The sequence below is a fragment of the Cetorhinus maximus genome, chromosome 32, assembly GCF_964194155.1.
Source record: "Cetorhinus maximus chromosome 32, sCetMax3.hap1.1, whole genome shotgun sequence".
In the NCBI taxonomy this organism is placed as follows: domain Eukaryota; kingdom Metazoa; phylum Chordata; class Chondrichthyes; order Lamniformes; family Cetorhinidae; genus Cetorhinus; species Cetorhinus maximus.
In genome coordinates this window covers 13,318,585-13,333,523 of record NC_135910.1, presented here as the reverse complement: position 1 = coordinate 13,333,523, position 14,939 = coordinate 13,318,585, and the positions used below count along the sequence as shown (strand labels likewise).

The 14,939-nt window shown below is 49.3% G+C and overlaps 1 protein-coding gene across 1 annotated transcript; it reads left to right on the top strand.

The window, feature by feature from the left end:
- The first annotated feature begins 652 nt into the window (after positions 1–652).
- Positions 653–11,635, top strand: snrpd2 (small nuclear ribonucleoprotein D2 polypeptide). The gene is made up of 3 exons (XM_078533074.1): positions 653–763; positions 7,718–7,897; positions 11,294–11,635. Coding segments are annotated over exons 1-3 (357 nt in total). The 5' UTR covers positions 653–761; the 3' UTR covers positions 11,469–11,635.
- The last annotated feature ends 3,304 nt before the right edge of the window (positions 11,636–14,939 follow it).

Sequence of the window (14,939 nt, the reverse complement as noted above, 5' to 3'; positions counted from 1 at the left end):
ATCGTGTCTGCACCAGCTCTCTGAGCATTTTAACTTAGCGCCAATCTCCTGCCTTTTCCCCGTAACCCAGCACATTGTTTCTATTTAGAAAATGATCCAATGCCCTCTTGAATGCCTCAGTTGAACCAGTCTCCACTTTTTACTGGTTTTTCCTTTTGGGGAAGAAAAGTTCTCTCATGTCACCTCTGGTTATTTTCTTTTACCAATTATCTTAAAGCATTATATTATGTTTTTCTTCAAATTGACATAATACTTTACGGGAGCATTCTGTGACATTTAGTGATGAGGATGGGCCCAATCACACTCAATGGCTCTGTCCCTTTAAGCACATAAAAGCAAAATACTTCGTATGCTGGAAATCTGTAATAAAAACAGAAAATGCCAGAAAAACTTAGCGGATCTGGAAGCATCTGTGGAGCGAGAAACAGAGTTAGCGTTTCGAGTCCGTAGGACGATTTCTCAGAGATTTTAAGACCTCAGAGGTTTAAGAGCTCCTGGCTGGGGAAAGCAATCTACTGGTAGGCGCCCGGGGATGCTGGAAGTTGTAGTTCCAGGGCCGCCTCCACGCTGTTAAAATGGCGCCTGAGGACTACAGATCCCAGAATGCGCCCGTCATAGTCCCGGACGCCATTTTAACTTTGCGGCGCCAGGACTACAACGACCGGCGAGCACTGCGCCGGCCGGAAATAGAACCGTCTCTTCCGGCGGGAGGCTAAACGCGGTCGGTCGGAGCTGAAGGCGGCGAGGGGACTTCGGGTAACATGTGAGTGATGGTGGGACGGAGGAACGGACGGAGGGGAAGGAGCAGGAGCGCGAGTCGCTTTCAGCTCCCGCTTCGCCTCCCTGCTCCTCCACTGCCAGTTCGGGGCCTTTCTCCGGCGTTGTTAAGGCCTGAGGCCTAGTCCAGTGGCGCGAGCCCGAGGCCTTTCCCTCCCCCGGGGAGAGATTCCCGGCCCCGCTCAGTTAGAGGGAGAGGGAGAGGGAGGGGGAGGGGGAGGGGGATGGACATTTCCTGAGTTCACTCATTTTCGCCGCCTTCCTCCATTTTACTCGTTCCTCAGAAATTCAAATCGACCCAACCCCATCGCTAACCCCCCCCCTCACCCTCATCGCTAACCCCCCCCCTCACCCTCATCGCTAACCCCCCCCTCACCCTCATCGCTGAACCCCCCCCTCACCCTCATCGCTAACCCCCCCCTCACCCTCATCGCTAACCCCCCCCTCACCCTCATCGCTAACCCCCCCTCACCCTCATCGCTAACCCCCCCCTCACCCTCATCGCTAACCCCCCCTTCACCCTCATCGCTAACCCCCCCCTCACCCTCATCGCTGAACCCCCCCCTCACCCTCATCGCTAACCCCCCCTCACCCTCATCGCTAACCCCCCCCTTCACCCTCATCGCTAACCCCCCCTTCACCCTCATCGCTAACCCCCCCCTCACCCTCATCGCTAACCCCCCCCTTCACCCTCATCGCTAACCCCCCCCTCACCCTCATCGCTGAACCCCCCCTTCACCCTCATCGCTACCCCCCCCTCACCCTCATCGCTAACCCCCCCCTCACCCTCATCGCTAACCCCCCCCCTCACCCTCATCGCTAACCCCCCCCTCACCCTCATCGCTAACCCCCCCCTCACCCTCATCGCTAACCCCCCCCTCACCCTCATCGCTAACCCCCCCCATCACCCTCATCGCTAACCCCCCCCATCACCCTCATCGCTAACCCCCCCCATCACCCTCATCGCTAACCCCCCCATCACCCTCATCGCTAACCCCCCCTCACCCTCATCGCTAACCCCCCCCTCACCCTCATCGCTAACCCCCCCCTCACCCTCATCGCTAACCCCCCCTTCACCCTCATCGCTGAACCCCCCCCACTCCCCGTCACTGACCCCCACTCACCCCCACCACTGACCCTCACTCACCCCCATCACTGACCCCCCCTCACCCCATTACTGACCCCCCCCGCATCCCTCATCACTGACCCACCCTCATCACTGACCCTCACTCACCCCCATCACTGACCCCCCCTCACCCCATTACTGACCCCCCCTGCATCCCTCATCACTGACCCACCCTCATCACTGACCCTCACTCACCCCCATCACTGACCCCCCCTCACCCCATTACTGACCCCCCCGCATCCCTCATCACTGACCCACCCTCACCCTCATCACTGACCCCCCCCACCCTCATCACTGACCCCCCCCACCCCCATTACTGATCCCCCATCACTGACTCCCCATCACTGACCCCCCCCTCACCCCCATCACTGACCCCCCCTCACCCCCATCACTGACCCCCCCTCACCCCCATCACTGACCCCCCCTCACCCCCATCACTGACCCCCCCTCACCCCCATCACTGACCCCCCCCTCACCCCCATCACTGACCCCCCCCTCACCCCCATCACTGACCCCCCACCTCATCCCCATCACTGACCCCCCCTCATCCCCATCACTGACCCCCCCACCTCATCCCCATCACTGACCCCCCCCCACCTCATCCCCATCACTGACCCCCCCCCACCTCATCCCCATCACTGACCCCCCCCACCTCATCCCCATCACTGACCTCCCCCTCATCCCCATCACTGACCCACCACCATCACTGACCCCCCCCATACCCCCGTCACTGACCCCCCCTCGCCCCCATCACCGACCCCCCCTCGCCCCCATCACCGACTCCCCCTCACCCCCATCACCGACTCCCCCTCACCCCCATCACCGACTCCCCCTCACCCCCATCACCGACTCCCCCTCACCCCCATCACCGACTCCCCCTCACCCCCATCAACGACTCCCCCTCACCCCCATCACCGACTCCCCCTCACCCCCATCACCGACTCCCCCTCACCCCCATCACCGACTCCCCCTCACCCCCATCACCGACCCCCCCCTCACCCCCATCACCGACCCCCCCCTCACCCCCATCACTGACCCCCCCCTCACCCCCATCACCGACCCCCCCCTCACCCCCATCACTGACCCCCCCTCACCCCCATCACTGACCCCCCCTCACCCCCATCACTGACCCCCCCTCACCCCCATCACTGACCCCCCTCACCCCCATCACTGACCCCCCCTCACCCCCATCACTGACCCCCCCTCACCCCCATCACTGACCCCCCCTCACCCCCATCACTGACCCCCCCTCACCCCCATCACTGACCCCCCCTCACCCCCATCACTGACCCCCCCTCACCCCCATCACTGACCCCCCCTCACCCCCATCACTGACCCCCCTCACCCCCATCACTGACCTCCCCTCACCCCCATCACTGACCCCCCTCACCCCCATCACTGACCCCCCCTCACCCCTATCACTGACCCCCCCTCACCCCCATCACTGACCCCCCCTCACCCCCATCACTGACCCCCCCTCACCCCCATCACTGACCCCCCCTCACCCCCATCACTGACCCCCCCTCACCCCCATCACTGACCCCCCCTCACCCCCATCACTGGCCCCCCCTCACCCCCATCACTGACCCCCCCTCACCCCCATCACTGTCCCCCCTCACCCCCATCACTGACCCCCCTCACCCCCATCACCGACCCCCCCCTCACCCCCATCACCGACCCCCCCCTCACCCCCATCACCGACCCCCCCCTCACCCCCATCACCGACCCCCCCTCACCCCCATCACCGACCCCCCCTCACGGCTGACACCCCGCACCCCTCACGGCTGACCCCCCCCACACCCCTCACGGCTCACCCCCGCACGGCTGACCCCCCCAGCACCCCTCACGGCTGACCCCCCCCCAGCACCCCTCACGGCTGACACCCCTCACGGCTGACCCCCCGCACCCCTGTCACTGACGCACCCCCAGCCTATCATTGTCCCCTGCCTCCCCGTGGCCCCCCCCATCCCGCCCCCACCCTCTCATCACTGGATCCCCTCTCCAACATAAAAACAAAAAACTACTGCGGATGCTGGAAATCCAAAACAACAGAATTACCTGGAAAAACTCAGCAGGTCTGGCAGCATCGGTGGATAAGAAAAGAGTTGACGTTTCGAGTCCTCATGACCCTTCAACAGAACTGCTGAAGTTTCTGCTGAAGGGTCATGAGGACTCGAAACGTCAACTCCTCTTCTCTGCCGATGCTGCCAGACCTGCTGAGTTTTTCCAGGTAATTCTGTTTTTGTCCCCTCTCCAACATCCCCATCTCATCCCCCTCCCCTTGGAGCTCTCCCTCACCCCAGGATAGTCAGTCATGGGGGTGGGGGTAAGCCTCACATTTGTCCCCTTCTATAGCCGAGGGATGGCAGAAGAGGCAGCCTTGCATTGTTGGGTGTTCACGATGGGGCACTATTTCGTGTGAAAGAAGAAAAGGCAGTTTAATGTTTAGGTGCCACTTCATTCTTCATATCGGAATAAATCTTTCCCTTTGCCCGCGGGTGGGAAATGCAAAAGAGGGAATAGGAGCATGGGGTGGCAGGTAAAGATCACATAGACGTGCTGGATCCAGCCCTGGGTAATTGATGACTTTGCCTGGTGGCTTATTACTTATACTGAGCTATTCAACTGCAATTAACTTTACAGCAAGCTGCTGTTATCAGTGCTTTTGTTGAGGTTGTCAGACTTTAGGATGCCCCAAAGTACTTTTGAAGTGTAGTAACTGTTGTAATGTAGAAAAGGTGGCAGCTGATTTGTGACCAGCAAGCTCCCACACATAGCAATGAGATAATCTCTTACTGACGTTATTTGAGGGATAAGCATTGGCTAAGACACTGGGACAACTTCCTTGCTCTTTGAAACAGAGCTCTCTGCTCAAATTTGAAACGTGACCTTTTGCCTGCACTTGAAAGGGCAAATGGGGTCCTTGGCTTAACGTCTCATTTGAAAGATAGCATCTCTGACAGTGCAGCACTCCTTCAGTTACGGCACCGAAGTGTTAGTATGGGTTTTTGTGCTCAAGTCCTGGAGTGGGATTTGAACCTGGAACCTTGTGACTCAGACAACTGAGAGAGCCGTAGTTGACTCTTTGACTTTGTGAAAAGAAACGTCCTGATATTAGCCCTAAATTTATATTTTAGCAGTTTGAATCTGTCACTTTGTCCCACTTGCTGAACTTCGATTTACCTGCTCCATATCGTTACCTGTTGTACCTTTGCGATGTATCGTTTCTCTGCACTTCCTCAAGTACTTGCTCATCTGCTTTGTGCTGCTGGTTTTAACTGGGCTCTACTTCCAAGCATAGTTTGACCATAGCACTGTACAGCTGGGTCAGGAGTTGGTCTGTCTTGTATTTTAGGCTTTGGTTCCCATTTGGGAAAGACCAGTCTGGGGGCTGGCTTCTGTTCATGCAATCTCTGCTTCAACCTAATTGTTTTATTAGGTTTCCCCGGGTCAAAGGAGATACAAAAGTATGCAATCGACTGATTAGTCTCACAGAAGTGGGGTGCACAGTAGCATCACTGTTGGGCAACTATCCCCACCAGTAAACATGTCCACCATCATTCGCATAATCACCTGGAAGTAACAAAAAAGGGGGGAGAGGAGCCCCCAAGGTCACTTGGATGGGGAAATTCTGGGGAATCCTCCCTCAGCGATCAAAACAAGTCAAAGAGACCACGTGGAGTGTGCATTGACATCTGGATTTTATCCACCTTTGATAAATCACAACCATCTTCCTCATTGGGAGCTGAATCATGGCACTTCTTTGATGGCGCGCATAGAGAGTTTGCACTGTCCACCTGAGCTGGCAACTTGTTCTTTACCAGCAGATATTTACATCTATATAGTGCCTTTAAAGTAAAAAAAATGCCCCAAGACAGTTCGCAGGGGCTTTGTAAAACAAAATATGACACTGAGCCCCATAAGGAGATATCAGTTCAGATGATCAAAAGCTTGGTCAGAGGTAGGTTTTGAAGTATTAAAGGAGGAAAGCGAGGTAGAGAAGCGGAGAGGTGTAGGGAGGGAATTCCAGAGCTCAGAGTCTAGGCAGCTGAAAGTGTGGCTACCAATGGAGGAGTGTTTACAATCGGGGATACTCGAGGCCAGAATAAGATGAACGCAGGTATTGTTGAAGGTTCTGGGGCTGGAAGAGATCACAGAGATGGGGAGGAGAGGACATTGCGGGATTTGAAGACACTGTTGAGAATTTTAAAATCAAGACGTTGCTTGACTGGGTGGCAGTGTAAGTCAGCGAGCACAGGGATGACGGGCAGTATGGATGACTCAAGTTCATGGAGAGTAGAATGTGGGAGACCAGCCAATAATGCGTTGGAATGGTCAAATCTAGAAGTAACTGGTATAAATGAACGTTTCAGTGACCCGTGAGCTGGCACAGATACCAAGTCAGGTGATGTTACTCCCGAGGTGGGAAGTGGGCAGCCTTTATTATTCATTCAAGGGACGTGGGCTTCGCTAGCTAGGCCAGCAATTGCCCATCCCTAATTGCTCTTGAGAAGGTGGACGGTGTGAATGTGAGGTCAGAAGCTCGTTTTGGGATCCAAACTGACGCCAAGGTTGTGAACAGACTGGTTTAATCTCGGACTAGCCAGAGGAAACCGGCGAGGGAACAGAGTTTGTAGCATGGACTGAACACAATGGCGTCAGTTGGAGGTAATTTCTGCTTAGCCAGTACTGGATGTCTGATGAGCAGTCAGATAATATAGCAACAGTGGAGGAGTTGAGAGAGGTAATGGTGAGGTAGAGCTGGGTGTCATCGGTGTATGTGTGAAAACTACCACTCTGCTTTTGGATGATGTCACCAAGTGGCAGCATGTAGAGAAACAGGGAGTGGGCAAGGATATAGATTCTTGGGTGGGGCACCAGAGGTAACGCTGATCTACCGTTCTCTCTGAAAAGGAGCAACTCACATAGGCTTGCCCCTACTTAGCTACATGACCGTTGGTCTGCGCAAACTCAGAGCTGGTAATGATTTTGTATACTTTTATTAAATCACCCAAAGTCTGTGTGTTTCTAAAGAAAATAAACCCAACCTTGTAAGCCTCTATGAATAACTGAGGTTTTTTAAACTGGGGGAATCCATGGTCTTCCTTTAGACTTTTTCTAAATCAAATGATGCAGAGCATCCTGACACGTAACCTCTATAGGACCCCTTTTACAGTCAAATGCTTGACACACAGCCCTGATCATACGCAGATATATTCTGTCCTTGCCATTCTAATAACCAGCCTCTGGCTGCCATGGTGGACTTGACTGCTTTCCTGGGTTCTCCCCGAGCAGAATTTGTGGTGTCAGATCTAACACTGGCAGTAATCCTGCTCGCGAGTCGGCAGATTGTAGATTCAAGCTCCGAAATGGACTTTCAAGAGTCTAGGCTGACGCATCGGTGTAGAGTTGCTGGCATGCTGCATTGATGGAGGTGTTGTCTTTTTAAGTGAGATACCCTCGCGTATGTGTCAAAAATTCCATGGCTCTGTTCAAAGCAGAGCTGGCTGTTCTTGCAGTGCCTGGACTATACATTAACCAACCAGAAACTTAGTATCTTGTCATTCATTTGCTGTTCCTGCAGTCTTGCTATGCTGTTGCCTACATAACAGCAGCAAATACACTTCAAAGTAGTAATGGGTTGGTTCTATAGTGCTTGGAACATTCCAAGGACATGTTGTGAGTCTCAAGTTCCTTTAGGTATTAGGCACAGTTTGGTACACCAGCCTGCCTTGTTATTGTTCTGTTGCTCAATATAGCATCCTTAACAGTGAACATCTCTCAGTGAAATAACTTTTTTATTCCTCCCTCTAGGAGTCTGCTGAACAAGCCCAAGAGTGAGATGACTCCCGAGGAACTTCAGAAGCGAGAGGAGGAAGAGTTTAACACAGGACCACTCTCAGTTCTGACGCAGTCTGTCAAAAATAACACGCAGGTCCTCATCAACTGTCGTAACAATAAGAAGCTGCTCGGCAGAGTCAAGGCCTTCGACAGGTAGTTGCTTTGAGATCACTTCTACCCCCCTCCCTCCAAGCCTTTCCACGCATTTCAACCTCTCCCCACTGCCAAAAATGCATGTAGTGGGAGGATGGTTCACTGGGTAGGTTTTGCCACATTAATTATTTTAAAAAAAATCTTTGTCACAGCCAGAAAACTGCCAGGAAAAACCTGTGGCTTGGTATCTGCAGTCCTGTTCAAAATGCTGGTATCACAGGAGCATTGCTACAACAAATTGCATATATATTTACCACCCTCATCCAGCAATGGGTGGCCATCACTGACAGATGAAAGCCCTATAATAGTTCCTTTTATCACTCGTATTTCCCAGTGTAGAACTGAAATATGCAGAACTGGAAGGTGAGGTTGCACTTTCTCTCTGAGCAGAGTTAGCTCATTGCCAGTAGGAGTGCCAGAACTGGCTACCTGTTGCTGATTTTAAGGAGCAGAGATCAATCTAGAGCCCCCAATCCTGAACTGTAGTTCAGTGTAGTTCGGCACGCACACAGGCACAATCTGTGGACTAGGCTTGTGTGTGAAATGCCAGTGTCCATGGGACTAATCCCAGCACGAATCAGCACCTTGTGATAGTGGCAGGGGAGCCTGCAGAAAGCTACACAGTTGTGTTATTCTGTGCCAATAGATAGTCTTGTCTTGCAGCTTGAAATTAGTTTGCAGGTGTATTGAATTAGAAAAACACCATCAAATTCTGGTCTGGTGACATTTCTTAAATTGAACAAGAAACAAACGTGGAAAAAAATCTGTCACATTCATCCTTTCCTGGAATTGTATTCAATTTGTGGTCTGTCTGCTGTCATGAGTTGCATCACATTAGGCTTCACCTGAGAACTGGAGTTGTCTGGTATGCAGCGCTTCTGGTGCTAGAAGCCTACCCTCGGGAGCCCTTCGTTAAGTATAGAGAGACAACATCTAGGTATCTTTGATTCCTACTTTCTACCTGCTACATTTTGCTCATGAGTGTAAGTGCCTAGCAGGTGAGAAGCCTTCCTGGTTTACAACAGGGCAAAGGTGGCTTGCCCTGTTTGTCAAAATAGGTGGAGCAGTTTTGATTTCGTCAGTCAATCCATTAAACGTTGTCAGTGATCTGTGGTCGCATTGTGGTACTTTGTCACTGCAGACCCCACCACTTGCACCGTTCCCAATTATCCTGGAAAGCGGCCCACATCTGGCAAATGGTGTTAATTGTTTACTGTTACCAAAGGCATCACTTACAAAAACGCCAATTAAATTGCATCAAGTGGGCTGGTTATTTTGAACAGTTCCTTCAAATGCGATTATTTGTCATGAAGCAGTAACCCGTGTGGCCTGACAAACTCCTGTCACTGCTGCCGGCTCTCGCTGACCTGGGCGTCTTCCAGCTCCGCTTTAAAATTTGGAAAGAAATTTCACGGACCAATTTTTTTTTCCCACAATGGGGAATAATTGGGACAATGTAGGATCCAACTTAAATAAAAAAGAGAGAATGGAAATACCACATTTCAGCTCCATGTTAAGATGATAGAGTACGCATTCGGCCTGTTTAACTTGCCATCCTATAGACATCTGACCACAAAGTTGGCAGACTGTCGCTGCAGACTTCTCAATCGCCCTCTTTCTACGCAGAACAGATTTTGCGTCTCTGTTACTCGGCACCATTGTTCCTTTGTTACACTATCCTTCCGTGTATACCAGCGGGGGCTGTAATGTAAAAATTAGGTTTGCATATTGTACTTCAGCCCTGAAACCTGGACTGGAATCCACCCCTAACTGATGTGGTGAAAATCTCATCCTTGTCTGCTGGCAGTGAACCCAGTTTCAGGCAGTTATAATAGGCTGACAGGTCAATAACCAAAATACATAGATGTGAGGCGATTGGCAAAAGCACCAGAGGCAAGGTGAAGCAAAACTTCTATACAGTGAGTAGTTAGGATTTGGAATGCACTGCCCGATAGCTTTCAAAAAAGAAATTGGGTCAATACTTGAAGGAGGAAAAAATTGTGAGGATACGGAGAAAGGAGGGGAGACAGGGGCTAACTCTTTGAAAGCCAATATAGGCCAACTGGACTGAATAGCCTCCTCTGTACTATTCTATGATGACCCAGTTGTTAATGGGTTTGGAGTCTTGGTATAAAATGTCCTTAATTGGTAAAACTCACTTGCAAGGTGGCTGCTAAGGGAAATAGAAATGTCAGTGGTGTGGGCAGGAGGTGGTCTTGAGGTTGGGTGTCCTAGCCTGAGCTTTGTGATGAATTCTCTATGATGAAAGTGGCTGCAATGAGTGGGCATGTGTTTTATTTCCCCAGTGCCGCCACTCCTCACCTCTAGAAGGTAAAACAAAATAAGCAATCTCATCACTGTTTCTTCAAAATTGAAAAAAGAGCAGTCACATTTGGCAGGGTAGCTCCTGATTTGGGTAGCACCGTCCCCACCCCATGTGCACTGGCCGCAATGGTGTTAACATGATTTTCCCCAGTATATATGGCAGATGGTAAAACCAACAAGGTGATTAACTGACACATTTTAAACCAGGAAATCCCTGTTATTAACACTCTTCTAATTGTTATCAGCTATAATCTCATCACTGAGGTAATCGGACTTCAATCAGATGCGAACAACCAATTCATTGTGCCTGTGCAGCTCTTTAATGTCCTCTACCCATAATCCTACGAAGCTTTCCTTTTCAATTCTCTTTTGAAAGTTACTAATAAATCTGCTTCCTGCAATCTTTCAGGCAGCGAACACCAGATCATCATAACTTGCTATGTTTTAAAAAAAAAATCAGGTCTTGTACTGCTTTCTTTAACCTTAAATCTGATTGCAACTGCTTGAAGACCCAACTTTGGTTGAAATCAGCAGAGCCTTTTAAATTGGTCAGCACTGAGTAAGAACTGCAGTGACTGAAATAGTTGGCGCACTAATTATGTTATAAGTCGTACACTTATAATTGACTCAAATGCCTATGGCAGCACCATTTGCTGATATAGATTGACAGCCCATGCTAAGCACTAGCGTAAGTTGTCTGCATTCCTGTCTGTATCTGCAACATTTTGCTTTTCTTATGATTCCAACTTTGGCACAACGTGTCTGTAGCTATGACTAATGCATTTTCTGCAGTGGCTGCCTGGCCTGCCTTTGGGCGCGTAACCTGTTTCGGGGCGAGGTGGGGTCTGTGGAAGATTCAGGATTTGCGGAGGTTCCCCGCTCTTTCTTCCCCGCCCCCATCCACTCACCCCACCCCCCCTCCCAACCCAACACCACATGCAGGGCAAGTTTAAAATCTGGAATCCTGAATCGAGTGTTGCATCGGTGAGTTGTGGAAAGGACGTTGTTGGAAAGAATTTCCCTTCTGAAAAGAGTTTTTTTTTAGACGTTCTCTCCCATTTCGTCTTCCAGACACTGCAACATGGTGTTAGAAAACGTCAAAGAGATGTGGACCGAAGTGCCCAAGAGTGGGAAAGGCAAGAAGAAGTCAAAACCGGTCAACAAGGACCGATACATTTCTAAGATGTTCCTCCGAGGGGACTCTGTGATTGTTGTACTTAGAAACCCATTAATTACTGGCAAATGAAATGCCCCTTTCTGTGAGAGTTGTAACTTATAGTGTCTCAAAGAAAACTTGGAACTAAAAATAAAACCTAGTTCTTTTTTTGTTTCTTATGTCACTTTGGCAGTAATACATTTTTGATAATCTGTTGAATTTACTTTGTAATAAAATTCCATTTTTGACATACGTAATTTTGTTTTAGCTCAAGCATAACTTTGTCAGATGCCAGGAACTGGAGTATTGTCCACCTTTTAACTGCAGACTTATTGAAACTCAACTCCTGGGAGTCCTGGTGGATGCGGATTCAATCTGGCCACAGTCCAGAACCACCCTGGCACTTTCTGTCTCGCCCTTCTTCGAGGATGCTCGATTTCCAGTGTAGTGGCTAATGGTATATAAAGAATATTTCACTGCCCACAATGGAAGAGCTTTCTCTGCCCCATGTATGAAATACCAGCAACAGGCTGAGACATGGATTTGTTCAAATGGAGAAAACTTGCAGGGTGATGGGGGGAGGATTCCATGCTGGGGAAATGGGTCCAATTGAATAGACCTGGTTTATAATGTTGAACTTGACATCCAGAACATGAATTTGTTAGGACCTACAGAAGGACAGTTGGTAAAGTGCCAATCAACATGAAGATTAATTGTCAAGTGTATAACTCATGAGGAAAATCGTGAGAACTGATGTAGCAGCCTGTGGGAAGTTGCTTCCTCAAGGCTGAGTAGGAAAGCAGACACAAATATACAGGGCTCCATGCCCACCTTGATTGGGCTGCGGGGAGCCAAGTAGTTTGCTTTAACTCTGTACTTCCAAGCAGAAAACCTCTGGTTTGCTCATGTGCACAGATGAATGTAGGAATGCACTTTCACGTTTTACGTTTTGTTGTGCTGCTTGCCTTGTACCTGCCATTGACCTCTGCTAGGACTTGATTCCATGTTAGTTGTCTACTGACCAACAAGATCTGCCCTATTTGGAGAGTGAGGAGGTGAGGTAAGCAGTGTCTCTGAGGTCAATGTGAATCACCTTTGACTTGGCACCGAGGGACACGGTTTTTTCCACATGATTGTAGATGAAGGATTGGCCTGTCAGGATAATGGCTAGGATGGTTCTGGCTCCCAAAGGACAAGGATGTCAGCTTGAGCTCGGTGGGCAGCAACCTTGGCCCTGAGTCAGATACATGGGTTCAAGTCCTGCTCCATGAGACTTGATTGGCAAAAGGTGCAATACTGAGCTGCTGGAAGTGCTATCTTTTGGATGAGGCATTAACCTGTGGCCCCATCTGTTCTCTTGGGTGGCCTTAAATTCTCATATCACTATTTGGAAAAACAGCAGGGAGCTTCTCCCATGGTAACCTGGCCAATGTTTTATCCCTCAACGAATACCACAAAAACATGTGGTCTGTATTGTATTGCTGTTTGTGGAGCTTGCTGTGCACAAATTGGCTGCCAAGTTCCCTCCAGCAGCAACTACATTTTAATTGTGCTTCATTGGCTATAAAGCACATACTGTCTTGACATCGTGGAGGGTGCTGTGTAAATGCAAGTCTTCCTTTTTCAATGTGTATTTGGGACTGCCTGAACCTTGGCTATTGATCAGCTGTTCTCATATCTCCTTACGTGGCTTGGTACTTTTGTCTAACTGCTGTGGAGTACCGTGGCTTGTTTTACTACGTTAAAGAACATGAGAAATAGGAGTAGACCACACAGCCCATCGAGCCTGTTCCACCATTCAGTACGATCATGGCTGATCTTGAGCTTCAACTGCACTTTCCCGCCCACTCCCCATATCCCTTAATTCCCCGAGAGACCAAAAATCTTTCTGTCCCAGCCTTAAATGTATTCAACGATGGAGCATCCACAACCCTCTGGGGTAGAGAATTCCAAAGATTCACAACCCACTGAGTGAAGTAATTCCTCCGCATCTCAGACCTAAGTGATGAGCCCCTTATCCTGAGAATGTGCCCCCGTGTTTTAGATTCCCCAACCAGCGGAAACAATCAACGTCCACCCTATCGAGCCCCTTCAGAATTTTGTAGGTTTCGATGAGCTCACCTCTGATTCTTGTAAACTCCAGAGAATATAGACCCAATTTACTCAGCCCCTCATCATTGGACAACCCCATCATTCTAGGGGCCCACCTAGTGAACCTTTGCTGTACCGCCTCCAATGCAAGTATATCCCTCCTTAAATGCTGAGACCAAAACTGCACACAGTACTCCAAATGTGGTCTCACCAAAATCCTGTATCGTTGTAGCAAGACTCTTTTTTTAGTTTTCACATTTTATTTTGCCACTACTGTACATGAAGGGACAGTACCACAACAGACCAATGTACAAGATATTCTCATGGCCAGCATCTGAAGTGCCTCTAAATTGTTGGCCTTAGAAAAAGATGTATAAACAGAGGCGTCAGAGTCCCATTTGCCATGTAAGATTCAACAAAGCCTGATCAGTACTGCATCTTCAGCAGTTGTTCACCTGGACCTCTGTCTCATCTTTCGTCTTTTACGCTTCAGCCTGTGCATACCCTTCGTCCGCCACTTAGCTCTTGTCAGCAAGGATCTCAAAATCCCTTCTTGTACTCCAATCCCCTTGCAATAAAGACCAATAATTGCAATTTAACTTGCACTCAAATTCTCTGGCCCTGATTTTCCCATTGATTGTGCATTTTGATGCAATTTGCCCTATTAGCGCAAAAAGTTAGGGAATGTTTAGGCCAGATTGCATTCAGTGCAGTTTTGTGATCTTTAGCCCTACTTTTAAAAAAAAGTGCTGAATCAGAAGCAGATCTAGTGTTTACCAGCAAACAAGGCACAATTGAAATGTAATAGACACTTGGTGAAAAAAGAATTTTTACAATTTAGTAAGCCAATGACTATTGTACCCCAATATAATTAGTAAATAGTCTTGTATATATTTTGTCATTTTCAATCATTGAAAACCAGTTTATACTCAGGTGCTGGACTGACACTGATTTTAAAATGCTTTTTTTATGATAAACTCACTTTCAGCTGTAATCATCAAACTTTATCAAGTCAACCCTCTTGAAAGTTTTTTAATGCAAAATTTTACTTAAAAACACATTTAATCTCAAAATGCCAACTAGTTGCACCAGCTTTTGTGTTTGTTATGCAAATCAGTTTATACATCAGCTTGGAGTGTTTTTCCAAATGGGCATGATTTTGGGTACGACTTGAGCTGGAGTCATTGATTGTCCCCAAAGCAGAAAATCTACCCTACGGTGAGAAAGTGATTGAAAATCAGCCAATCAAACAACTATGGATTTCTCAATGGCTTGGGATTGTATGCTGTTCAATTGGGTGAGGAGTTTCTGTGCGTCAGTGGGGCTGATTTGCACTCACTTTCTTGCCCGCCGACCAAACAACCTCTCTGCCACTGAAAATTTATCTTGCAAGTGTGGAGTCTCATCCCTTCAAAACAGATGATCTCATCGCTTGTCTCAGTGCTGTTTGTGGGGGCTTGCTGTGTGCAA

Excerpts from the sequence above, each read along its gene's own strand:
- snrpd2 (XM_078533074.1), top strand. Across the intron at positions 7,898-11,293 it reads AGAGTCAAGGCCTTCGACAG|ACACTGCAACATGGTGTTAG; the intron begins GTAGTTGCTTTG and ends TTCGTCTTCCAG.